The sequence below is a fragment of the Bos grunniens genome, chromosome 3 (assembly GCF_055505025.1).
Source record: "Bos grunniens cultivar Pamir isolate PY7600 chromosome 3, Bosgru_T2T1.0, whole genome shotgun sequence".
NCBI classification, from domain to species: domain Eukaryota; kingdom Metazoa; phylum Chordata; class Mammalia; order Artiodactyla; family Bovidae; genus Bos; species Bos grunniens.
In genome coordinates this window covers 27,518,379-27,544,531 of record NC_141167.1, presented here as the reverse complement: position 1 = coordinate 27,544,531, position 26,153 = coordinate 27,518,379, and the positions used below count along the sequence as shown (strand labels likewise).

At 34.2% G+C, this 26,153-nt stretch overlaps 1 protein-coding gene across 31 annotated transcripts in view; it reads left to right on the top strand.

Annotated features, from left to right (window-relative positions):
* The window catches only part of TUT4 (terminal uridylyl transferase 4), a 129,205-nt gene that overhangs the window by 58,987 nt on the left and 44,065 nt on the right, over window positions 1-26,153 (top strand). For 27 of the 31 annotated variants that reach the window (XR_015159231.1, XR_015159242.1, XR_015159264.1 and 24 more), the window contains 10 exons: window positions 4,503-4,680; window positions 6,260-6,348; window positions 7,468-7,519; window positions 9,936-10,005; window positions 11,392-11,518; window positions 17,026-17,145; window positions 17,325-17,537; window positions 20,511-20,685; window positions 22,669-23,369; window positions 25,855-26,005. Coding sequence is in view for 25 of the 31 variants with exons in the window: in XM_086388427.1 (XP_086244553.1) it covers window positions 4,503-4,680; window positions 6,260-6,348; window positions 7,468-7,519; window positions 9,936-10,005; window positions 11,392-11,518; window positions 17,026-17,145; window positions 17,325-17,537; window positions 20,511-20,685; window positions 22,669-23,369; window positions 25,855-26,005 (1,876 nt within the window). In the remaining 6 variants the exon portion in view is untranslated. Of the gene's footprint in view, window positions 1-4,502; window positions 4,681-6,259; window positions 6,349-7,467; window positions 7,520-9,329; window positions 9,570-9,935; window positions 10,006-11,391; window positions 11,519-17,025; window positions 17,146-17,324; window positions 17,538-20,510; window positions 20,686-22,668; window positions 23,370-25,854; window positions 26,006-26,153 lie in introns of those variants that run through there. The other 4 variants (XM_086388528.1, XM_086388548.1, XM_086388522.1 and 1 more) reach the window with 1 other exon arrangement.

The window sequence follows — 26,153 nt, the reverse complement described above, 5'->3', positions numbered from 1 at the left end:
GTTTGGGGTCTCTTGAGGGTCCATGTGAATTTTAGGATTTTTTTTTTCTTTTTCTACACAAAAGTTGTTGGGATTTTGATAGGGATTGAATTGGATATGTAGATTGCTTTGGATACTACTGACATCTTAACAATATTGAATCTGCCAGTCCAGAACATGGAATGCTCAGTTGCTTAGTTGATTCTTTGTGATGCTATGGACTGTGTAGTCTGTCAGATTTCTCTTTCCAGGAGTTTCTCCCAGCATGGAATATCTTTTTTTTTTGTTTGTTTTATTCATGTCTTCTTTAGTTTCTTTAAGCACCATTTTGTCTTTTTCAGTGCATACCTCTTTCATCTTCTTGGTTAAATTCATTCTTAAGTCTTTTATTCTCTTTTATGCTGTTTTGGATGGAATTATTTTCTTCTGTTTCAAATTGTTTATTGTTAGTATATAGAAATGCACCTGATTTTAAAAATAATATTATTTATTTTTATTTTTGACTGAGCTCAGTCTTCGTTGCTGTGCAGAATTTTCTCTAGTTGTGGTGAGTGGGAGCTACTCTAGTTGTGAGCAGGTTTCTCATTGTGGTGGCCTCTTTTGTTGTGGTACACGACTCTAGGTGTGCAGGCTTCAGTAGTTGCAGTATATGGGCTCAGTAATTATGGCTCCCAGGCTCTAGAGCACAGACTCAGTAATTGTGGTGCATGGGTTTAGTTGCTCCATGGCATGTGGGATCTTCCCCGATTAGGGACTGAACCCATGTCTCCTGCATTGGCAGGCAGATTCTTTACTGCTCTGCCAACAGGGAAGCCCAGAAATGCACCTGAGTTTTGAGTGTTGGTTTATATCCTGCTGAATTTGTTCAGTAGTTCTGATGTCTGTTTTTAGACTTGTAAGGGTTTTCTATATACTAGATAATGTTTATTTGTGAATAGGGATAATTTTTTTTATTCTTTTTTAATGTGAATGCCTTTTATTTCTTTTTCTTGCCTAATTCCTTTGGCTAGAGGTGTTGAATAGAAGTGGTGAAATGGTCATTCTTTACTGGTTCCTAATCTCACAGGAAAAATTTCAGTTTTTCAGTATCAGATATGATGTTAGCTATAGGTTTTTCATACATGGTCTTATATAGCAGTAGTTTCATTTTGTTCCTAGTATTTTTGAGTGCTTTTACCGCAGAGGTGGAGAAGGCAATGGCACCCCACTCCTCTTTCCAGTACTCTTGCCTGGAAAATTCCATGGATGGAGGAGCCTCGTGGGCTGCAGTCCATGGGGTCGCTAAGAGTCCGACACGACTGAGCGACTTCACTTTCACTTTTCACTTTCCTGCATTGGAGAAGGAAATGGCAGCCCACTCCACTATTCTTGCCTGGAGAATCCCAGGTTCGGTGGAGCCTGGTGGGCTGCTGTCTGTGGGGTCGCACAGAGTCGGATACGACTGAAATGGCTTAGCAGTACCACAGAAGGGTGTTGTATTTTGTCAAATGGTTTTTCTGCACAGTTGAGGTTCTTTGTCCTTTCTCTCCTTTCATGCTGTTAAGATGATATATTACATCTTGATTGTTTTATGTTGAACCATTCTTGTGTTCTAGGAATAAATCACATTTGGTCATGGTGTATAATCCTTTTAATATTCTGTGAATTCAGTTTGCTAGTATTTAGTTGAGGATTTATTGAAAGTTTTTAAATAGAAGAATAACTGGTATGTGCTATGCTTAGTTGCTCAGTCATGTCTGACTGTTTGCGACCCCATGGACTGTAGCCTGCCAGGCTCCTCTGTCCAAGGGGATTCTCCAGGCAAGAATACTGGAGTGGGTTGCCATGCCTTCCTCCAGGAGATCATCCCAACTCAGGTATCGAACTGAGGTCTCCCACATTACAGCCTGATTCTTTATCATCTGAGCCACAAGGGAAGCCCAAGAATTCTGGTTGGGTATCCTGTTCCTTCTCTAGTGGAACTTCCCCACCCAGGAATCGAACCAGAATCTCCTGCATCGCAGGCGGATTCTTTACCAGTTGAGCTACCCAGCAAACCCAATAACTGGTATAAATACAGGGAATTGGTTGAAGAGTCAGAGATTAGAAATGGGAGAATGATTAGGAGATTTTGCCTCCTGGGCAAATTTTCCAAGCCTAAACTAGTTCTTTCCATTATACCTCACCTCAGTAGAAGGCACCACCATTTGCCCTGTTCTTAGCATAAGCACATTTGAGTCATCTTTGGTTCATCTCTTTCTTTCATATTCCACGTTCAAACAATTAGTAAATTCTATTGAATATGCCTTCAAAATATTGTGTGTTTCACATTTAGTCATTTGTCACATATCTCTACTTTTTGTACTGTAATCTGAGCTACCACCCTCTGTCACCTGAACTATTTTCAAGTTATTCCATTTCTTTCCCCCCACAATCTTCTTCACTTAGCAGCCAGAATTGTTCTTTTAAAATATATCATGTTATTTCCTGTTCATAGCCCATCAGTGGCTTCCCAACTTAAAATTCTAAACCCTTATCAGATTTTACAAGGTTGTACAGTATTTGGCTTCTACTTAACTTTTCAACTTCATCACATTTCATAGTCACATCTTTGTTACTGACCTTCAGACATTAGGCTTTTTTTGCCTCTGAGTCCTTGCATTTACTATTTCCTGTGTCTTGGAAAATACAGGGAATTGGATGAAGAGTCATAGATTAGAAATGGGAGAATAATGTGGAGATTTTTGCCTCTTGGGCAAGTTTTCCAAGCCTATTTCCTATGTCTTGAATGCTCTCCCCCAAGAAATTTAAATGTCTCTTTTCTTCACTACTTTCAAGTCTCTTTACCTGTTTAGAGTGATTTTGTCTACTGTATTCTATAGTAGCACCCTCTTCTCATTAGTCTGTAGCCTCTTACCCTGTTTCTTCTTAATAACATTACCTGACACTATAATATTTATTTATTTATATGTTGTCTGTTTTTTCTAATTAGAATATATGTTACAGAAGGGCAGGGACTTAATTGATCATATTTATGACAGGATATATATTGTGTTGATATGAGGATGATCAATGATATGAGGATATAAATGACAATATTTGATGGAACAGTATCCTAAAGGAGGTAGAATAGGCTTATTAATAGCATAGAGGAGTGTGTTCATTGATTGTCTTTTATCCATTTTCAATCTAGAAATACTTCTGTGTATATAAAGATAGTTTTGTTACATGTTAATTTTGTATCATTTTTTTCACTAAGTACGTTGGATAAATCCTGAAAAAAAAAAAGTCCTGAAAACTGATATATCTGTTCATATAACTTGTATTTAGTTTATAGTTAAGATTGTAAAAATGATCACAGAAACTTATAAAAACAAAGTTGTCTTACTTTCTATGCTTAACTATTCTGTACCATAGGTAAACTTTATATAGGTTAAAATTGATTATGATAACAATAAAATTAGGAATAGACCAAAGTCTTTGTTTAGCCTTATTGAGTGTGGGAGGGGGAAAGAACAAATTTACTTTTGATTATTATTTTGGGAGCTCCTTTTCTCAAAAAAATAAGAGATTGTTTCTTGACTGAAATGTGATAATATGCCTTTATTATAATATTAAATAAAAAACGTAATAGATGGAGGAGATGCGGGTTCAATCCCTGGCTTGGGAAGATCCCCTGGAGTAGGAAATGGCAACCTGCTCCAGTATTCTTGCCTGAAAAATTCCTTGGACAGAGAAGCCTGGTGGGCTACAGTCCATGGGATTGCAAAGAGTCGGACATGATCTCGCATGCTGCATGCGCGCACACACACACACACACACACACACACACGATCTTCAGTTATGTTAAAAAAAAATGAACAGAATAGTATGGGAGCTAGTGGATGATTTTCTTCTTTTCCTGTAATTTATGTAGCTTTTGCAGTTACCCTGTATTTTTTAAAATCAGTATTAATTAATTTTAAAAAGTTACTGTGCATATATAATATAGTCCCTCTTTAGCTCCTTGTTTTAAATTGGCTTTCAAACTTATCAGAATAAAGATTTTTTTTAAACATTTTGCCTAGTTTTGTATAAAATAACAGGGAAATCATTTTTTAATGGGAGGTAGTATAATATATGATGATAGTGTTTAGAATGTTTTCCTGCAGTGATTTAATCTGATTACTGTACATGCCAGTCACAGTCAAGACCTTCTGCTACACCTAAGTCAGTCTCTTTTGGCTACAACAGAATGATCAGCTAAATGTTGTACTTATAGAATCTTGGCTTGTAGCATTTCATAATTTATGCAGACAGTAAAGTAAAACGAGTTTTATTTTTTAAATGTTTAATAACAGCTTCTCCCATAGCATGTCTCATTCTTTCAGTCCTGTTTCACAAAGGCAGGGATCTGTTTCTTTTGTTCAGTTTCATTTCCTAGGTGTCTTAAATCTGGCAATAGAAGATGAATATATGTTGAGTATGTCCTGCTCTCCTAAATATGAGGACATTAAAATAGAAGTCTCTTTTTGTATTGTTGTTATTAAACGTTACACTAACAGGAAAAACAGGAAGAAAGTGAGCTTCGTTCTCTGCCGCCTCCTTCCCTTGCTCACTTGGCTGCTTTAAGTGTTGCAGTTACTGAATTAGCAAAAGAACAAGGAATAACAGATGATGACCTCAAAGTCCGTCAGGAAATTGTGGAGGAAATGTCAAAGGTTGTAACAACATTTTTACCAGGTACAACTTCATTTTATACTTAGTTTTAAAAGTGATACAACTCTTCCTCTTACTTCCTCTTGAACTTAATGTTTTTCTTTCAATTTTTTTCTCTTCTTTTTTTCTACTTAAAAGTAGATGAATTTCATTATTTTATAAGTGAACTTTTTGGTGGGAGATAGTTCAGAAAAAGAAAAGGAAAAATTATAGTATGGTATAATTTTTGTAATAAGAAAAAAAGATTTTTAAAGTGTCAGATACACTTTCAAATAATTGCTTAGTGCTTGAATATGGTATTTTATATTAAATTTTCATTGTCATTGACTTTTGAATGGACATTTTAATCATATTTATTTCAGTTGTTTGTATTCATGCTACTCACTAAATAAAATTTCTTTTGCTTGGTTGTGGAGGAAATTAAGGATGTTAGAGGCAAAATTTGCACTTTTATTTCTTTTTTTGACTCTTGATCTTTCTTTACAGAAAGCTTAAGTTTTGGGTTCAAGGGGGAATTGGGTCATTTATTATAGACATTTATGTATAGATTGTTTGCTTAGCCCTAATTTTTTTCCATTGATACTGAATTTACATAAATGTAAATGTATATTAAATACGATTTGTTTCTTACCACCAAAGGGATTTTGGACAGTTAATAAATTATAGTTTTATATGAAGCCGTTGTGATATTTATAAGAAAGAATATAAATTGAAATTGAAAAATGTTTACTTCTCTATTATTTCTAATAACTAATAATAAAATTAATAATGTAGTTTTATATCTAAAACACATTGGTATTTAAAATTACATATAGAAATAATTCACCATTATTATAAAAAATGAAATATTTAGGATTTTAATGACTTAGATGACTTTAGACATTTTGTGAACTTGAAAAGTAGAGTTTTATATGTATAACTGAGTATAAACTTATACTTTCTAATATACTAAATATGCCCATCAGTCCTAATCATGTTACTTTTCAACTTGTCCTCAGAGTTTTCCAACTCTGTTCATAGTATTTGCCTTATTATGATTTTTGAAATAACATGTTTGTTAGTTTGCAAAAGATGTAGGTGGCATGTTATCGTTTCCTTTATTTTGTTCTATGAACTCTTGAAAACTATAGTTTTTGGATTTTAGGTCTGCAGTATCAATTGAGTTGGCTTCATTTTGTGTTTTTAAGAGCATTGGCTGAGTGTCTGTGATTCCTTCCCCATTTAAAGTGCTATTGCACATGTAAATAGAAATATCTAAAAATGTAGTTTGTGACAGTAGCCATGGCTAGGTTAGTACATTCTTTACTGTTACGTATTAAATGTGAAATATACTTCTGGTCATTCCTAAATGAATTATTACTAAAATTTTGTCTAAACACTGAATTTGTATGAGTTATTTCTCTCTTCCTGAACCCTATAAATGAGAAACCTTTTTATTCTTTTGTAGATCAGTTAGAAAAGGATATTATTGTTTTATAATTCTTGTGTTAGAATTGGAAGACACAGAATTGAAATATATGCAATTTTCCTACCACTGTTTATTTTTTAAAGTTCTCATATTTGCATGCTGTTTCATACTTTAATATTTTTCCTTCATTTCCAGAGTGTTCACTTAGGTTGTATGGCTCATCTCTGACTAAGTTTGCTCTGAAAAGTAGTGATGTTAATATAGATATAAAATTTCCTCCCAAGGTAAGTAATTAGAAAAGAACCTTTCCTGTGTAGTTCTTATTTAGTAGTTAGTGATTTTTATTATCTTTTTAGAGAAGATACAGGAGAATATAAAACTCTGGCTTGTAGAATGTTACCATGATTTAACAGTGCTTTTGGAAAGTACTTTTTAGGTGTTAGGCATAGATAGTATTAAAGAAAGATGAGACAGAAAATAAAAAGGAAGAAGAGGATGGCATTAAAAAAAAAAAAGAAAGGAAAAATGCTTGTGTTTGACTGTGCTGAACAGTTATTGCTTATGGTAAGCAGCATAAAAAGAGGAAAGAATTTTGAAATCATACCTCTGTGTTCAAATCTTGGCTGCAAGGAGCAAGTTGCTTGACCTTCTTGAGCTTCAGTTCTTAATTTCCAAGATAGGAATAATAACTTTTATATTAAACAAGGTGATATATACCATATATTTTTGTATAGTACCTGGTACATTATGGGTACTTTTAATAAGTAGTGGCTAGAGCCATTAGCAGAATACCAGTGTTGTTTAGCATTGCTGAAATTGCTTATTTACTGATACACCAAACATTTAAAATAATTAGTTGACATTTTTTGTGTTTTGAATTTTTTGAATAATAAGTTTATGCTCAAGGAGGTTTAATTTGGGTGAAAGTTTTTTGATGTTTGATTTCTAGTCTGAATCAGCTGTTAACTCTTTTTTTAAATAGCAGCAAAGAACACATTTAAGGTAAATATTTGACATGGTTGTTATTTAAAGTAATATTTCAATCTAAGCCTTTTAGCCATGCTGCCAATTGTCAATATCCTTTAAATTTCTTATCTCAACAACTTCTCTTTAGAAATCATGTGGTAATTTCTTTTTCATTTGTTTTGATATGAAATTGCAGACTTTTGTCACTCTAAGAACTCATTAATTCTAGGAGTGTTGCTAGAATAATAGCAGTACATGATTTATTAGATTCTACTTCCATGAATCAGACCTCTTAATATAAAAGTAAAACACTATTCTGTTTTCATTATTTTAACATGCAAAGCATTATTTTACTTGTGTTTAATGAATGATCTCTAAAGTTTTGCAACTTGAAGTTTAAAATTAGTATATTGGTTTAATTTGAAACTTATTTTTAGATGAATCATCCAGATCTTCTGATACAAGTGCTTGGAATTTTAAAAAAAAGTGGTGAGTTTTACAAGTTGCTTTCCTAAAGAAAGTTCTCTAAATTTATATGCATTGTGCTGTTTATGTAGGGCTATTCAAGTTATGTATGGCTTCCCTGGTGGCTCAGATGGTAAAGCGTTTGTCTATAGTGCGGGAGACCTGGGTTCAATCCCTGGGTTGGGAAGATCCCCTGGAGAAGGAAATGGCAATCCACTCCAGGACTATTGCCTGGAGAATCCCATGGACAGAGGAGCCTGGTAGGCTACAGTCCATGGGGTCGCAAAGAGTCGGACACGACTGAGTGACTTCACTTGACTTCACTTCATTCAAGTTAAACTAAAACTGCTAGCATGTTTGAGTCATTGATTAAACACAGATATATCCATATACATACATGTATTTAATAGGTTACGAGAATATTTACATGTCGGTTAGATAAAAAGCATCATATTTAAAATCAACATATTATAAACTGTTGCCTTTTGGGTAATTTTAAAATTTTACCTTTGAATATTATGGACTGTTCTTGTGTAGAAGGAGACAGAAAACGTACAGTCATTAGATTGTTGATGAAGGAAGATTTAGGGAGAGACTTGGGGAAAAATATGTGTATGCATTGAGTAGATATGTTTTTTTCCCCACTTAAACAATATTAACCATTTATAGTACATCAACCAAATTATACCTAATAAGTTTTTCATATGTGGCCCTTCTGTCTGGATTGATTTTTATGTAAAAATGACATTCATGTAGGTAAAAATACTTTTTGAATAAAAATTGTAAAAATTACATCTTTTTCAAAGTAAATCCCAGATCATGTAGTACAGTCTGCAATACTATTCTCTTGGTTTTATTTGCTGCTTTTCTTGTTATAAAGTAAATGCTTAAGAGCTTAGAATATGAAGCCAGACTTTCCAGACTCAAATTTTAGTTGTACCACTTACAGGTTGTGTGTCCTTTGACAAATTACTGGTGTCAATGCTTCAGTTTTCTCATCTGTAAAATGGCAATAAGTTAGTATCTTTTTGATAAAAAGAGTGTTTATGAGGATGAAATGGGTTAAGTCATAGCTTAGAAAAGTACCCGGTATACAATAACTTATTAAATTTCTGCTGCCATTGTTGTTATTATTACTATTATCATCCTAAATTTTATGAATCAAAATTACCTGTCAAAAATATTTGCATTTTGACTTAGCAGACATAGCTGATTGACTTTAGCCATACCTCCTTATTGGCTCTAGTGTCAGTTCTAAACTTCTTTTTCTCTCTCTGTCTGCCCTGTCAGCTCTCCGTTATTTATCAGCTTTTTGGCCATTTTTCAAGGAAATTTTTAAGGAATTATTTTGGTTCAATTTAACCTGTGAAGGAATTTTACATTTTCTTTTGTAATAAATAGCTAACGCTCATTGTGTAAAAGCTCTAAAGCATATTATTGATAAGAGCTTTTACCTTTTTAGACTCACTGCAATTCACTGTCAAGCTGGCAAAAATATTTAAAATACGTATTTCCACTGAAATACATGGATAGTACATCTTAAGTCACATAGCATAGGTTTTCAAGATTTAGTCTGATTGATGGATTATTCCCTGCATTATATACCCTCTGTGTTCTTTGAGGACCTCTATCTTGTTATCTACAGGATTTATTTGCAAATTCTTGATTGAGCTCTTTGTATTTATTCATTGTCATATCCACCATGCATAATACAATTCCTGATATATGGCTCTTCAGCACATTTGTTTTGAATAAATTAATTCCAACAAGTACTACTAAGAGATTTTCTTTAAACTTCAAATGAGATAATGTTAATCCATCTATTTTTGTTTAGATTAGATATTTTATGGTGTGGAGCCTACCTTGGAGATGTAGAGAAAGACTTCAGAGTGGAAGTGTGCTTCACCTGTTAGTCCTTCCTTAGGAGCTTTGATTGGGCAGACTCTCCATATATTAACAGCAAATGAGGCCAATAGAGTTAGCCTTTTACTGCCATGGATAATTTAAAAGAACTATATTGTCAAAGCGTTGTAGGTTCTCATTTCGTGACTCCTGTGGAAGTTAGTCTTCAGAAGTAAGTGATGTCCTCCTCTGTTTACTATATGAAGGTTTAACAACTTTGACTAGATTGTATATGTACTTAGAAAAAACTTTTAGGGATGTTAAAACCTTTCTTTTTAAGGTAATTACAATGTTCTGATAGTACTTGGGACTCTGCCTGTTTGTGGTTTGTGATAATACAGCAGATGACATCAAGAGAGATAAGAGATTTTGTTGGGTTGATGCTCAATACAAGAACATCCATCATCTTATGGATTATCCACAGAAGCACTAAGAGTGATTTTTAGAAGGAGACTATTACATGTTTACCATAGAGTAAATAAACATTTGACAGTTGTTGACATTAGCTTAACTGTTTTATTTTTTTTTTCCTTATTAGTATTATATGTAGATGTGGAATCTGATTTTCACGCTAAAGTTCCTGTTGTGGTGTGCAAAGATCGGAAAAGGTTGGTAACAGTGAAGAGAAAGTAAAGTTTTTTGTTTTTTTTTTTTGAAATAACAGCAACCAAGTATGCAGTGAGTATTTCTAAGAGAGAACATTTTTGTTTTAGATTTCTCCTTGGATTAACTTGATTAAGCTAGTTTCTATTTATTAAAAATAGCAAGCCTACTACAAGCTTTTGAACAAGAAATTGGGTTACCAGAGAGTTAGAAATAAAACGTTCTGATGCAAAACTTTTCATTTTTTTATTCACCCAACAGTATTGAGCACTTACTATATGTTAGGTACTGCTTTGCTTTCAAACTTTTGCTTTCTTACTTTTGTTTCAAAGTAAGAAATAGTCTTTCTTCTCAAGAAGCTCACTGTCTATTAGAATTTAGTTTTTAGTTCACTGAAATTGAGGTGTCATTGGATATGACTTTCTGTTTGGATATTTATAGGACTGAGACAGCAACATACCTTTGATAAAGGAAACTAAAATAATCCTATTTGAGACCAATGTGGGAGAGATGGAAACAGTACAGAAATAATAAAGTGTTCTTTTATTGATTATTTATCATTATTTCTTGTATTTTAAGATTACTGTGCTTTCTTATTCAAAGCTAGAAGGATCTATGAAGATCTAGTTCAACTTCCTTATTTTCTAAATTTGAAAATTGAGACCTAGAGTAAGTGATTTATCCAAATTCAAATTATTCAGGGGAAAGTTAGAACTGGAATAGAAGTATTAACGATTTCTAGTGATTTTTCTACCACATTGTGTTAAATTGCCTTTGTGGCAACCTCAGTCACATTCTCCCTGTCACCAAAATGTTTCTGCTATAATTTTGTTTAAGGTATCTCTTACTTTCACTTAAATATAAGCGTTACTTGTGGATTAATAGATAAATTCTTTCTAATCTCTAATCTGGAAATAGCCTAACAATAAAATCTTAAAAGTTAGACAGTAAAAATTAGATTTAAGAAGTATAGCTAGTTCAGTATTTCATATTTTGTTTTTATTATATGCAAAGCAAAAAGAATGGACTAGGAAGATATGTTGCATTGTTTAACATTGATGTGATCAGTGTCTTTCCCCTCATATAAATCAAATTTTGATTAATCATAATGCAGCTTTTGAGATTAATTTTTCATGATTTTAAGTACTAATTACTTAAGATTATTTTTTTCTGAAGTATAAATGAACAGATAAAACATCTTTAATTTATATGGAACTTGATGGAAATGATACATAGTTTTCAGTTAGCTGTAAGTTTATTAAAATATTTGTTTTTTATTATGACTTCTTAGGTGTTAACTATGGGTACCTGGAAAGTATAGCCACAGGATTTGAAATATTCTGCTTTTTAAGGTATTAATACAGTGAACTTTGTTTCTTTTTCATTCACAGTGGTTTACTTTGTAGAGTGAGTGCAGGAAATGATATGGCATGCCTCACTACTGATTTGCTTGCTGCTCTTGGCAAAATGGAACCTGTCTTTACTCCTTTGGTGTTAGCCTTTCGCTATTGGGCTAAGGTATGTGGAACAGAAGGGAAAAGTACTTAATATTTAGATAACTAAGGCTTTTTCTTACACAAATACGTAATATAAATTATAGTATTGTGGGGACAAAATAGTTATCTGTGCTGGACAGAAAGTGGTATGGCAGGTTCTGATAATGGAATGAAAATAAAGTTTCACAGGCATGTAGAGTTATTTAGAGATTTTAGATTTTTGATTATTATAGTTCATTCTCTTTTATGCCATGTAGAAATATTCTCTTATATCTAGACTTAGGTTTTCACTCTTCCTGTAAGTTAAAGTTGTAAGGTTGTAAGATATGGTTACGCAAGTTAAGATTCTTATGTTTGCATGTTTTTTTTCCAGTTTCTGTCTTAGAATATTATTCTCTTTCCTCTTAAATTGTTGATAACCTGCTGCAGTTTTTGAACGGGAAACTGCTAAGATTTAGGTATCTGAGTTTCCTAAATTAGAATTAACTTACATTATTAAAGGCTGTGATTCCCCCTCTGCTCCCCCTTTCTACCCTTGGAGGTAGCAAGGAGTGGTAATTACCAGTATCAGTCCAAATGACAAGAGAGAGAAATTTTAGCTTTTTTGTATACTGTTCGTCAGTACAGTATTCATTACTTGTTAGACTAGTGATGAGTAAATTCTCTGTCTTACACAAGGAAGATGAATTAAAGGGATAGTGGTGGAGTGATAACTTGAGAACAAAAACAGACAGAGGGTTCTTTTTAAATATTTTGCCTCAACTTTTGATTGGAGGAATCTCCCCATAGTTGGGGCAGAACCAGCTGAGTGGAACAACTTAAAAAATAAGAAACTATCAGAAGCCTACAGTTGGGGTGTCTTCATACGTAAGGCCTTTGTGTTTGTTATTCCCTTCATCTAAAATGTTCTTACCCCCACATATCCCTGGGTTAGGAAAATCCCCTGGAGAAGGGAATGGCTACCCACTCCAGTATTCTGGCCCGGAGAGTTCCATGGACAGAGGAGCCTGGCAGGTTATAGTCCATGGGGTTGCAAAGAGTGGGACACAACTGAGCAACTTTAACTTTTTCCACATATCCAGAATGGTTCACTCTCTTACTTTTTTTCAAGTTTCTCCTCAAATTTCATCTTTCCAGAGTTTCATGGCCCACCCTGTATAAAATAGCGTCACTCTCTCCGCCTTTTCCTTTTTTAATTTGTTCATATCATTTCTTACTACCTGCCATACATATATTCATGTATTGTTTATAATCTGTTTTCTTCTGTGAAATTATAAGCACTGTGAGATAGGAATTTTAGTCTGTTTCATTATTCATGGCTGGTCCCAATGCTTCTCATTTTCCTGTGCCAGCTCAGAGTAGGCATTTAATAAATATTTGTTGAATACATGAACTAGTTCTTCAGAAAGATTTTTAACCCTTGGAAGTGACTGGGAGAGGTGAACCAGTCTAAATAAAATATAAGCAAGTGGAATATATGGAAGATACCATTGTAACAAAAGCTAATATATTGTGACCATGTAGGGTTTATTTCAGGAATATAACAATAGTTTAATCTCAGGAAATCTGGTAGCATAATGTATTATAGTAACAGTTTGAAGTGGAATTAACATCATAGATGCTGATAAGGCATATTCTTCCTTAAAGAAAATTCTTAAGTAAACTAGAAATGGAACTTAATGACTATTTTCTAAAACCCCCAAACAAAACAGAAGCAAACACCATCAAAAAGGTGAATTGCTCAAGCCATCTGTGTTAAAATAAGGAATATTACAGAGATGTTCACCAATGATGTTATACATTATTTTGGAGATTTTTAAAAAAAATGCAGCAAGGAAAGAAGACAAAGTAATGAATGTAAATACTGGAAAAACAAAATGTTCTTTTTGCTAATGATATGATTGTATACCTAGAAAATTGAGGTTAAAAACTACTAGAATCTGTGATGACTAAATACAATATAAACGTATAAAAACCAGTGGCTTTTCTCTGTCATAAAAATAACCTTCTAGAATAGACATAGGGAACAATATTACCTTCATGACAGTGATAAAAATTATAAAATACTAAGGAATAAATTTAATTGGAAAGGTACAGGAAGAGAATTATTGAATGGTGAAAACAGGCTCTGAGCAAATTTATTTATTAAGAAAACATTTGTTAAATGCTTCCTGTGTGCTACATACTGTTCTTAGGTGCTGGAAACATCTAACAGGATGAACTGAGTCCTTCTGTTGTGAAGCTTACATACTTGTGGAAGAATCAGACAGTAAACAAATATTTAACACAATATGTGGTAGAATTTAGTGCCATTAAAATGAGATGGTGTGTTAAGAGTGTGACATTTCATTGGATGGCAGGGAAGTCTCTTTGAGGATGTGATATATAAACTCAGACCAGCGTAACTAGCCACTTGAACATCTGAGGGAGTAGCATCCAAGGGATAGCTCATACAAAGTCTTGAAGGTAAGAATGGATTCTTGAGAAGCAAAACAAGGCAAGAGTGGCTGGAGTGAAGCGAGTAAGAGTGAAAGTTGTAGTGGATGAGGTTAGGCAGATACTTGTAGTGGTAAGGAATTTGTATTTTAATTGCAGTGGGAAGGCATAGGATGAGTTTTGTAAGCAGTGTGTGACTTGATGTGATTTATGTTTGGAGAAGGTCTTTCTGGGGTAAAGAGTAGTAATGGGGAACCAATTGAACAGGATTTTGTGGTAGATTAGCTGGAGAGGATAATGACCTGTGTTGGTTCCATCACTTCATGGCAAATAGATGGGGAAACGATGGAAACAGTGACAAACTTTATTTTGGGGGGCTCCAAAATCACTGCAGATGGTGACTGCAGCCATGGAATTAAAAGACGCTTTCTCCTTGGAAGAAAAGTTATGATCAACCTAGACAGCATATTAAAAAGCAGAGACATTTCTTTGCCAACAAAGGTCTGTCTAGTCAAAGCTTTGGTTTTTCCATTAGTCATGTATGGATGTGAGAGTTGGACTATAAAGAAAGCTGAGCACCGAAGAATTGATGCTTTTGAACTGCGGTGTTGGAGAATACTCTTGAGAGTCCTTTGGACTGCAAGGAGATCCAACCAGTCCATCCTAAGAGAGATCAGTTCTGAATATTCATTGAAAGGACTGATGCTGAAGCTGAAACTGTAGTACTTTGGCCACCTGATGCAAAGAACTGACTCATTTGAAAAGACCCTGATGCTGGGAAAGATTGAAGGTGGGAGAAGGGGATGACAAAGGATGAGATGGTTGGATGGCATCTCCGACTCAATGGACATGAGTTTGAGTAAGCTCCGGGAGTTGGTGATGGACAGGGGAGCCTGGCATGCTGCAGTCCATGGGGTCGCAAAGAGTCACACACGACTGAGCGACTGAACTGAACTGAACTGAGACAGATTTGGGATAACTTTTATTAGTAGGACTGGCAGCGGTGAAGGACGTTAAGAATTAAGGGAAATGCTGAGTGATGACAACTGCTAAATTTTTGGAAAATGGAAAGATACTAAGTTTTTGGATAGAGAGATGGTATCCCTGAAATGTAAAATCTTCTTAAATTAATTTTCGAGTGTACAGCAGTTTAAATTAGAATCACCAAGAATTTTTAAAAAAATTATAAGATAATACTTTAACTTAGTATGGAAGAATAAATGTTTGAGAGTAGCCAAAATAATTCAGAAAAAGAAAACTAGTGGAAGAAGATGTACTTTACCTTATAAAACTGCTTTAGTCAAGTATATACCATTGGCATAGGGATAGACAAATAGATCTCTGGAGCAGAATAGAAAGCCCAGAAGTAAATCCTAGTGTAAATTAAATTTTAGTCTATGAAAAAATAAAATATTTCAGTGAGGAAACAATGGTTTATTTAATAAATGGTGCTGTCACAACGTATCTTTCTTAAAGAAAATAATGTTGGACCTTAGCACACTGCAAAAATAAATTCCACTTAAATGAAAATTCAGAATTTTAGAAGAAAATTTAAGAGTATATGTATATAACCTGTGGATTAGAGAAATCTTTTCACCATGGTAGGAAACCTAGAAGCTATAAGCATCTTTAACTACATAAACATTAGTATATTTTATAGGATAAAAGTACCATAAATAATGCCAAAGCAGATTAGGAAAAATAACATTTTTCAAATGTATATAACATATATAAAGGGTTATTATCTATAACGTAAAAAGAACACATACAAATTGATACGTATTGTTGAAAACAGAAAAATTGGCAAAAGACTTAATAGTTCAGAAAAGAGCAAATTCAAATCGTTAGTAAATACATGAAAATTTGCATAACCTAGTAGGATCAAGGAAATGCAAATTGAAGTAATTATTAGATATTACATCTCACCCATCCTGTTGACAAATTTTTAAAAAACTGATAACACCTATACACCTGAAACTAACACAACTTTGTAATTCAACTATATTTTAATTAAAAAAAAAAACAGCAACTGGTAACACCTAGTGTTGGAAACCATGTGTATACATTCTTGTTACAGATGAAAAGAGGAAATTTTACACTGATTCTGGAAAACAGTATTATAATATCTATTAGAATTTAAATATATCACATTTTAAAATCCAGCAAACACTTCCCTGGTAATATAGTGCATAGAAATGAGCACCAGCACTCAGGAAAATGTAGAAGGATAAATACTACAGTAGTGTTTAAAAGTGGCAAAAACTGGGAACAAATGTAAAAATCCTTGGGTGGGGAACTATTGAATAACCATCCAGACCATAGTCTATAATTTAATCATTTAAAAGGATACATTAGACATATGCTAATTGACTAAGGAGCTTCCCAGGTGGCTCGGTGAAGAATCTGCCTGCCAACACAGGAGACGTAGGAGACACAGTTCTATCCCTGGGTTGGGAATATCCTCTGGAGGAGAAAATGGCAACCCACTCCAGTATTCTTGCCTGGAAAATCTCATGAACAGAGAAGCCTGAAAGGCTATATTCCATAGGGTCTCTCTCACAAAGAGCTGAACATGACTTAGTAACTGAGCACACAATCGACTAACAGGAACTTTCTTGGTGCATTGTTAAGGAAGAATTATAATATACAGAGATATATCTGTAATACACAATTTTAGTAAAACAGTGACAAAAAAGATAAAATCCTCCCTGTATTTATATAGAAAATTGGAATATATATATATTTGTGTATGGTTGAGTATAGAAAAAGGCATGGAAGAGTACATAGAAGATTGTTAACATTGAGACAGAAGTGGGAAATATGAAAATAATATTTTTTAAAGATGTCCACAGTAAAAGCACTATGGGTGATATGATTCCATTCAACTAAAAAATATATGTCTTCATATGCGCTAAGGAAATGAGTTGATACCAATTTATAAATCAGGGTGGTGTGATTTCAAGTAATTCCTTGTATTTTTCATTATTTGAACTTTTAACGATGATTGTGGAAGGAAATAAAAGCTACTTTTATTTTGAGGGGAACAGAAAGAAAGTTAAATGGTGGTTCTTTTTTCCCCTCTTCATTTTGCAGTTGTGCTATATTGACTCCCAAACTGATGGTGGAATCCCTTCTTACTGTTTTGCTTTAATGGTGATGTTTTTTCTACAACAAAGAAAACCCCCTCTTCTTCCTTGCTTACTTGGAAGTTGGGTAAGCATGAGTTTGTAACATGTATGTGTATGTATATATGTATGTATGTATGTAGTTTGCTCTTGCAGAGTACTCTGTTCATACATTTAAAGCTGGATTTCTGGTTTGTCTGTTTGTTCATCTTGTTTTTTTCTTTTAATAATTTTTTCACTACCTATCTGGAATGCCTTTTTATATAGATTGAAGGCTTTGACCCAAAAAGAATGGATGACTTTCAGCTGAAGGGCATAGTAGAAGAGAAGTTTGTGAAGTGGGAATATAATTCAAGTAGTGCAACTGAGAGAAACTCAATTGCTGAGGAAAACAAAGCTAAGGCAGACCAACCAAAAGATGATACCAAGAAGACAGAAACAACTAACCAAAGTAATGCCAGGAAGGAAAAATATGGCAAAGTAAGCTTATTTTGTTTTTGCTTTTGGCTTTTCTATCTGTAGAATTTTTGATACCTTTGATTAAAGCTATTTTAATAGTAGATTGACTGACCTTAAGTAAGCCTCTTGGCCTCATATTCCTCATCTGTAAAGTGAGGGGTTGATCTGGTTTAGTTTTTCAGTACCAATATTCTTTAATGAATTCATACCTCATTTTGAAAGACTTGTATTATTTGAATCATATCAAGGTAATTCTTTGTATCCTTTTCATTTAGATAGAAAAATTTTCCTTTAGAGATGGGCTGTGACCAAAGCTTTAGTATATGACTATACTGATTATGTTGCCAGATTGGTGGATAATGAAGACCTTATGCTTCTTTAGAGGGTGGCTTGCTTATTTAATCATTCAGCATTCATTTATTAAGGACCAGCTATGTGCCTGGCATTATCTTGAGCGCTAGATAACCCAAGATGAATATTCATGGATGATTATGTCCTCTAAAAGTGTGTAGTCTTCTGAAGCAGACAGACATGTTATTACAAAAATTACATTACAGATATCATTGCTCTAGCTATACTGAATTATATGTAGTTCTATAAACTCATATTCAAGTCTTCTACTTTCCTAGACTACCTTCTACCCTTTCCTCAAACCATCAGTACTCCAGCTAATGATTTTGCTTATTCTCTAAGAAAACTGAGGCAGTGAAAAGAGAACTTCCATTCCTACCACTAGCTCCCACTCTCTGTACCCACATATTCTGCCTTGCTGCCTGCTTTCATAAAGGAACTTCCCCTGTTGTTGTCTGAAGTCATTTTCTCAACTTGTGTATTTTGTCTCATCTTTTCTTGTCTATTTTAGAACATTGCCCTAGCAATTCTATCCTAGGTTACCAATTTTTCATTCTCGATTGATCATACATGCTTTTATTTCTCCCACTTGAAAGAAAAATCTTGCTACCACTTCCCTTCCCAGCTATTTTCTTGCTCCCTTTTGAAGAAAACCTTCTTGAAAGAATTGTTTGTGTATACTATTTCCCAGTTTCTCTGTCTCCTCGTAATTCAGTCTACTCAGGCTTTGATCCCCATCAGTCTACCAAAACTTATATCATCAGTGTCCTCTGCATGGCTAAATCCAATAGTTATTTCTTAATTTTTATCTTTTTTTATTTGTCAGCAGCATTTGCCAGTTGATCATTTCCTTCTCTAAAAAATTTCTTAACTTGGCTTTCAGAATACCACACCCATGACTGGTTATTCCTCCTCAGTCTCTTTGTTGGTTCCTCCTTTCCTCTCCAATCACTTTAATGTTCTTGATCCCCCTTTTTTATGTGTCTACACTCCCTTGATGATCTCATCCAATCCCGTGGATTACTTCTCTCTTTCATACCCCATCCAAAGTCTATCAGGAAATCCTGTCATCTCTACTTCAAAATAAATCCACAGTTTGGCCACCTCCCCTGTTACCATCCTAATCCTAGCCATATGATCTTTGGCCTGGATTACTACCACAACCTCATAAGTTTCCTTGAATTTACCCTTCCTTCCCCATTTTATAGTCTGTTCTCAACACAACAGTCAGAATTGTTCTTCTAAAACTTAAGTCAGATCATGCCCTTCTCCTTCCCCACCCTCCAGTTACCCCTCATTTAATTTAGAATAAAGGCCAAAGAGTGCTTACTGATGAGCTCTGTTTCCTTCTGTCTCTGCCACACTAGTTTTCTTTTTAAAACTGTTTACACTCCTACTTTATCCTGCTTTAGTGTGTTTGCTCTGTTTCCTGTTCTTAGAATACTTTTTCTTCTTTTTCAAATCAAACCTTTTCAACAAGTCCTATCCTGACCACTGTATTTTAACACTGAAATCTCCTGCTTCCATATCCCATCTCCTTTACTAAACATACTCAACTTTTTCTTATTTCCACAACAATTTTCTTCTTCTAATTTACTGTGTAATTTACGTATTAAGTTTGTTGTTTATTATCTTCTAGTTTACTCTAGATTGTAAACTCCATTAAGGCAAAAAACTTTGGTTTTTTTTTTTCATGGGTATATCCCCAGTGCATGGCACATAGTAGGCACTCAATGAATAGTTGTAGAATGGAATGAGTGAATGACTGTTTTATGCTTTTTTATACCTTAGTGGTCACTTTTAGTCAGCATTCATCTAGCTAATTCCTTCAGAATTTAGATACTACCTTTTCTGTTAAGACCCCTCTGATTTAGAGGTCCATTTTAACTTACAGCCTTTACTGTAAATGTTAAAAGGTCTCTTCCACTCCTAATGGTCTGTGAAAGAGGACCTCATCTTGTTTGAGTGGCACTATGCAGTAATGATAAGCAGCATGGACCCACGTGGTCCTGAGTCACATCCAACTTCATAGTTGTTGAATTAGTTATTTATGTGTAGCACTTAGAAGAGTGAGTGATGCATGGTTTACATGGCAGCTCCTGTTTTTTTTTTTTTTTTTTTCCTTTTATCCGCAGCACAGTGCTATGGATTTAGTGGGTTCTAAAATGTTTGTTGAATGAAGGAATTAGCTTTTGAAAACCCTGGGCCTTTACATAGATTTTATAAGTAATTGCTATAATGGAAGCGTTATAGTAGTTATACAGTGGTTAGCAACCTTGGTTGCACAGGAGAATCACTTAGAAAGGAAGCTTTAAAAATCTCTGTCCATTAAGTCATAGTCTTGGAAAGGGTATGGGAGATGGGAATGGGGTCAAACTAAAATTAGTGAATTTTAGTGCTCTCAGTGTGATTCTAATGTGCAGCCAAGGTTGAGAATCACTGGTTTAGTGGAAAGAACACAAAATTCTAGGAGTTAGTAATCTGGGACACTGTGTTCCCAGCTGTGCCACAAATTGCTTTTTGGCAACTAACCCCTTTATGCCTCAGTTTTTGAAAAGGTGATCCATCTCTAAGGCCTTTTTAAATTGAAAATTAAGTGATTCTATAGTTTTGTGAAGCTTAAAGGTATTTTTTCTTTTCTAGTCTCCTTTAACATTGGAAACACCAAATCGGGTGTCCCTGGGACAGTTATGGTTAGAGCTGCTAAAATTTTACACACTGGATTTTGCTTTGGAGGAATATGTCATATGTGTACGAATAAAAGATATTTTAACAAGAGAAAACAAAAACTGGCCTAAAAGGCGGATAGCCATTGAAGGTGAGATGATATGTTATATTTCATTTGGAGAATTTTTGTGTGTGTGTGCTACTCATTATCTATTTCTTTTTTAAAAATTAATTTATTTGTTTTTGGCTGTGCTAGGTCTTCATTGCTATGCACAGGCTTTGTCTAGTTGTGGCGAGTGGGGGCTGCTCTTTGTTGTGATGCGAAGCTGTGGCTTTTCTTGTTGGGGAGCATGGGGTCTAGGCATGCAGGCTTCAGTACTTGCAACTCATGGGCTCTTGGAACACTGGCTCAGTAGTTGTGATGCTGGGACTTAGTTGCTCCACAGCATGTGGAATCTTCCTGGACCAGGGATTGAACGCATGTCCCCTACCTTGGCAGATGAATTCTTAACCACTAGACAATCAGGGAAGCCCCCTCCTCATCTGTTTCTAAAATAGTATTATATATAAATTTTACCCTTTCACTTTGTAGCACTATATGCCACCAGGTTGTCAGTAAATATTTTGGATAAATTCTTTATTAAGTCCATGATAGCTTAATAGGATTAATGCTTATTTGAAAGTTTCCAGTCTGTAAATATTATAATGGCTAGGGTTATTAGCTTATTTACATGCCTTTATTTTTAATTGTAAAAAATTTCAAAATATAGAAAAATAGAATAGCTATATAAATAAATAAGATAGCTTTGAATATATTTGTGCCATAAAATTATGTTAAATTTTAAAACTCAGTTTTTCATTGTCTTGTAAAGTACATCTGTTAAATGTGGCTAAGCTAAAGGAAAAAAGAACAATTGATATTGACAAATAAGCTTTCATATGAAATCTCAAGAACATTAAGATAGAAATTAATAGTAAATATTGAAGAATAGTAAAGAATATTAATAATATGGCTTCCAAATTCTTAATAAAAAAATTTAAATTCTACAACATTTTGCTCATCTTTTATAGATAGGAAATTGAATTTCTGTCATCATTTTATTATTAGTCTGTTTAGACTGCACATTCTTCTGTTCCCTTCATCCTCTGTATGCCTTCTCTATTGTCAGTTGGACCTGTAGATATTCTCATGCACTCACATCTTTTACTCTCTTGAGATCTGAAGTCTGCAACCATCATAATTTCTCTGCCTTTTTTTCCCCTAGAAAAGGGAAAGAGGCTAGGTAAAGCTTTTTAAAGCCTATGGATTTAGATAACAGTAAAAAGAAAAGTAACAGATGCCCCAATCTTAATATTATGAAGCCTGGCCTATTATTAATTCTTTTACTTAATGATCTTCAGTAGTGGAGAAAATGTGTATTGTCTTTTGGGTGGCATCATTCTTTTTTCCTGGGGCATATTTTTATTAAGGCTTATAAAATCCAAACACCCATAAACATTTTGAGAATTCTGTTCTATGCTCCTAGTAATGAGGATTCAGTTGTCACAAGCATTTTCAGCATAGACATTTTAGACTGGATCAGAATTGAAATTTTGGTTTAATCTTTACTTTTAGGTTTCTTTCTATTATTTCTCTTTCTTTCTGTCTTTAATTTTCTGATTATTACTGAAGTTAATCTTAAAATATAACTTGAATCCTTGAGTGTTTTAGGTTGTATATTATTTGTTTAAATTGCAAGGAGTATATAACTAAAGAATACTATGACAAGAGATGAAAATTATTAATAAAATAGGTCCCAGAGCTTGAAAAATTTCACTCTAAGACTGTACAGTGAAACATGTTAGCATAGCCTTTTCTACCAATTTCATCACTGCAATTTTGTAATTACTAAGTTGGCCTCCTCAGCCATTCTGTCATTAATTACCTTATTTTATTCTTTTCTCCCTCTTTTTTTTAAGTTTTTTATTTTATGATAGAAACAGAAGAAAGACACTGCTTTTTCATTTCCAGTTAGCAGGAACTCTCACTGGGAGTGGGGAAACGTACTCTGCTGACAATGTAGCTGTTCGTATAAGCTTGGAAATGGAGTTTGTTAGTAAATACTTAGCTACTGACCATTTTCTTTTTTACTAGATCCATTTTCAATCAAGAGGAATGTTGCACGGAGCTTGAACAGCCAGCTTGTCTATGAATATGTTGTAGAGAGATTCAGGGCAGCTTATCGTTACTTTGCCTGTCCTCAGAAGAAGGGTGGAAATAAATCTACAGTGGATTCCATGAAAAAAGAGAAGGGGAAAATAAGCAATAAGAAACCAGTGAAGACTGAAACTGTGGCATCCAGTTGTTGCAGTCTACTTGGGGAAAGCACAGAAAAAGTAAATGCAGGAAAAGGTCAACCTGATAAATACAATGAAATGGAATGTACATCACAGCGATGTATTACTGAAGCTGATAATTTGTTGGTAAATGATCTAGATTTGGCTAAACGTGGACAGGAATCTTCATCTCTTTCTACCAGTGAAAACAGTGAATTAGAGCCCAGATCAATTAAAAATCAAGATGTTTTAGCACCCTCAGAAACTTGTTTTAAAAAGGATTTCAGCCAGTATAATTGCATTGATTATAAATCCCCTGAACCAGATGAATCTTCTGGTACAGACTGTAGGTCAGATTTAGAAACAAAAAGTTCACATCAGATTGTGTGCACTGACACATCTGCTACCTCTTGCAACTGCAAAGCTACAGAAGATGCTTCTGACCCTAATGATGATGAGAACCACCCCATCCAGGAATTATATTATGTGTTTGATAAGTTTATTTTAACCTCTGGCAAGGTAGGATACAGTTTTTAAACATTCTGTAAGATTTTGTGGTTGTTGTATGACTCTGTATTTAATGGTTTTTAGATTCAGAAGTGTAAAAATAGCTTCTGTGATGTTAGACTGCTTTTGGAATGGTATTGTGGTGTGTGTGTGTGTATATATATATATATATATATATATATATTTTTTTTTTTTTTTTTTACTTTTTGTGTATTTGCCTTATAAGAATGTACATGAAACCCTGAAAAGCACTCTTTTTCTGGTTGGTGTGCTTAACTTTTTCATATATGAAAGGATTTGTTACAAAAGTGAGTTTGGTAAAGGCAGCATATATTTTAAGTTTTGTTGCTTTTTTATAGGTGTGATTATATTTCCTTCTACAAAGGAGAACACAGTGTAAACTTTAATAGTATTTTAAAGTTTTTGATGAAGCTTAGGAGCTGTTATATAAACTTAACTAAAGATAGTTGAGTTAAAACTATGTAAGGTCAGGAACCAAAAAAAAAAAAAAGAAAAAATTCAGAACCTGTGTCTGCCACTGAGCTTCTCTTTGGATTTTGGCACTTTTCTCATGAGTCTTTAACTTTTCTACTTTTAAAGTGGAATAGTCTGAACTTTAACTTGATGAATTACAGAAAATAAGCTACTTTGTAACAGAAAATAATTACTTTGTGAATAAAATTTTAGCTAAGTTTTACATTGCCTCAAGTACAGGGTATGTAACTGAACATATTATCAGCGCCTCGTATGAAAAAATGATTATATAGATAATGTATAAATCAAATAGAATACCAAAAAACCCTGAAAAGTCATCAAGTTTTATTGTTTGATCAATAATTATTTATTAACAAGCTTAAAAAATTTTACCCTAATTACTAAAATGTGTATTTTCATCCTTTTTAAGGGTACTCTGTCCCATTTTGTTTAGGTGTAGTATTTAGGGCATGTTGCTGCTGCTGCTGCTAAGTCTCTTCAGTCGTGTCCGACTCTGTGCGACCCCATAGACGGCAGCCCACCAGGCTCCCCCGTCCCTGGGATTCTCCAGGCAGGAGTACTGGAGTGGGTTGCCATTTCCTTCTCCAATGCATGAAAGTGAAAAGTGAAAGTGAAGTCGCTCAGTCATGTCTGACTCTTAGCAACCCCATGGACTGTAGTCTACCAGGCTCCTCTGTCCGTGGGATTTTCCAGGCGAGAGTACTGGAGTGGGGTGCCATTATAATGGACTGTTAAAAAGATGAAATAAATGGCAGATTTTTAGAAGAGCCTCTTAATAATATAACTGCAGCTTACATTTCTTATACTTTTTTTTTCCTGGAAACTTATCTTAGGGTAACTGTTTCTCCAATTTTATTTCTCTCTGTATTTATCTGTAACATATTTCTAGAATTTTCTGGTAAATATGTCATTTTTATAAAGGTTTTTAAGCTGATAATGGCACCCCACTCCAGTACTCTTGCCTGGAAAATCCCATGGACGGAGGAGCCTGGTAGGCTGCAGTCCATGGGGTCGCTAGAGTCGGACACGACTGAGCGACTTCACTTTCACTTCTCACTTTCATGCATTGGAGAAGGAAATGGCAACCCACTCCAGTGTTCTTGCCTTGAGAATCCCCGGGACGGGGCAGCCTGGTGGGCTGCCGTCTATGGGGTCACACACAGTCGGACACGACTGAAGCGACTTAGCAGAGCAGCAGATAGCAGCAGGAGCACAGTATTCTCACAAATACAAATTTCTGTGTATATTTGGCTAGGTAACTGTCCAGACTAATCCTGGAGAAAGAAGCTAAGTTCCTAAGCATATTATAATAAAGCAAAGAGTAGTGCTCTTCCTTAATCATATATTTTTTTTTTCTCCAAGCTTGAATTTTTACTGTTTTGGTTCCCTGTCTGGTAGTCCATTGGAATATATTTGAAAATGGTATTGACAGGGTTTGAAAGTTAAGTTTGTGATTATTGCCTAAGAATTGTTTCTTGTATATAGTTACTTTTAGTGTTCAGCCCTTTAGTTTGTTTTCTTGAGTACCATGTTAATGTAATAAATTGAACCAACTAGTCTAGGTTCTATAATTAATTGACTCTAAAGACAGAAAATGTTTAGAGTGAAATGAAAGTTACCACTTGAACTTTCTTTATAATCTAGTTTGTTAAGGACCTTAATAGATTAAAATGGGATGCATACATTTCATTTTGGGAGCTGATCAAACTCTTTGAAATAACCTGTTGCTTTTGTGTCTCCTGCTATTTCCTTTATCCTTCATTTTCAGGTAAATCTAATCCTTGGTAATATCATTTTAGTGAAGAAGAAAATGTTGGCTCAAAGTATGTTTATTTACATTTAATACTGAATTTCAGTAATATGCTTTTTTTTTTTTTAACCTCTTGAAAGTGCAGGCTTTCAGACTGAGTTACTAGTTTCTTTTTGTACTACTTTGTAAGTGATTATGAAGTCCCTCAATAGCTTGTTTGATTATTAGATTTTTTTTTTAACCTTTGTATAGCCGCCAACAATAGTATGCAGCATCTGCAAAAAGGATGGCCATTCAAAAAATGATTGCCCAGAGGATTTCAGGAAAATTGATTTAAAACCTCTACCACCAATGACAAATCGATTTCGGGATATACTTGATTTAGTATGTAAAAGATGTTTTGGTAAGTCTTTTATTATTAGAGCTACTGAGACTAGATTTTTTTTTAATTTTGGTATTTATTTATTTTTTTACTTGAAAATAGTTTGCTAACATTTTGTTTGAGTAGAGCTTCTAAATAGTTTAGACACCCAACACATATATTTATTAAC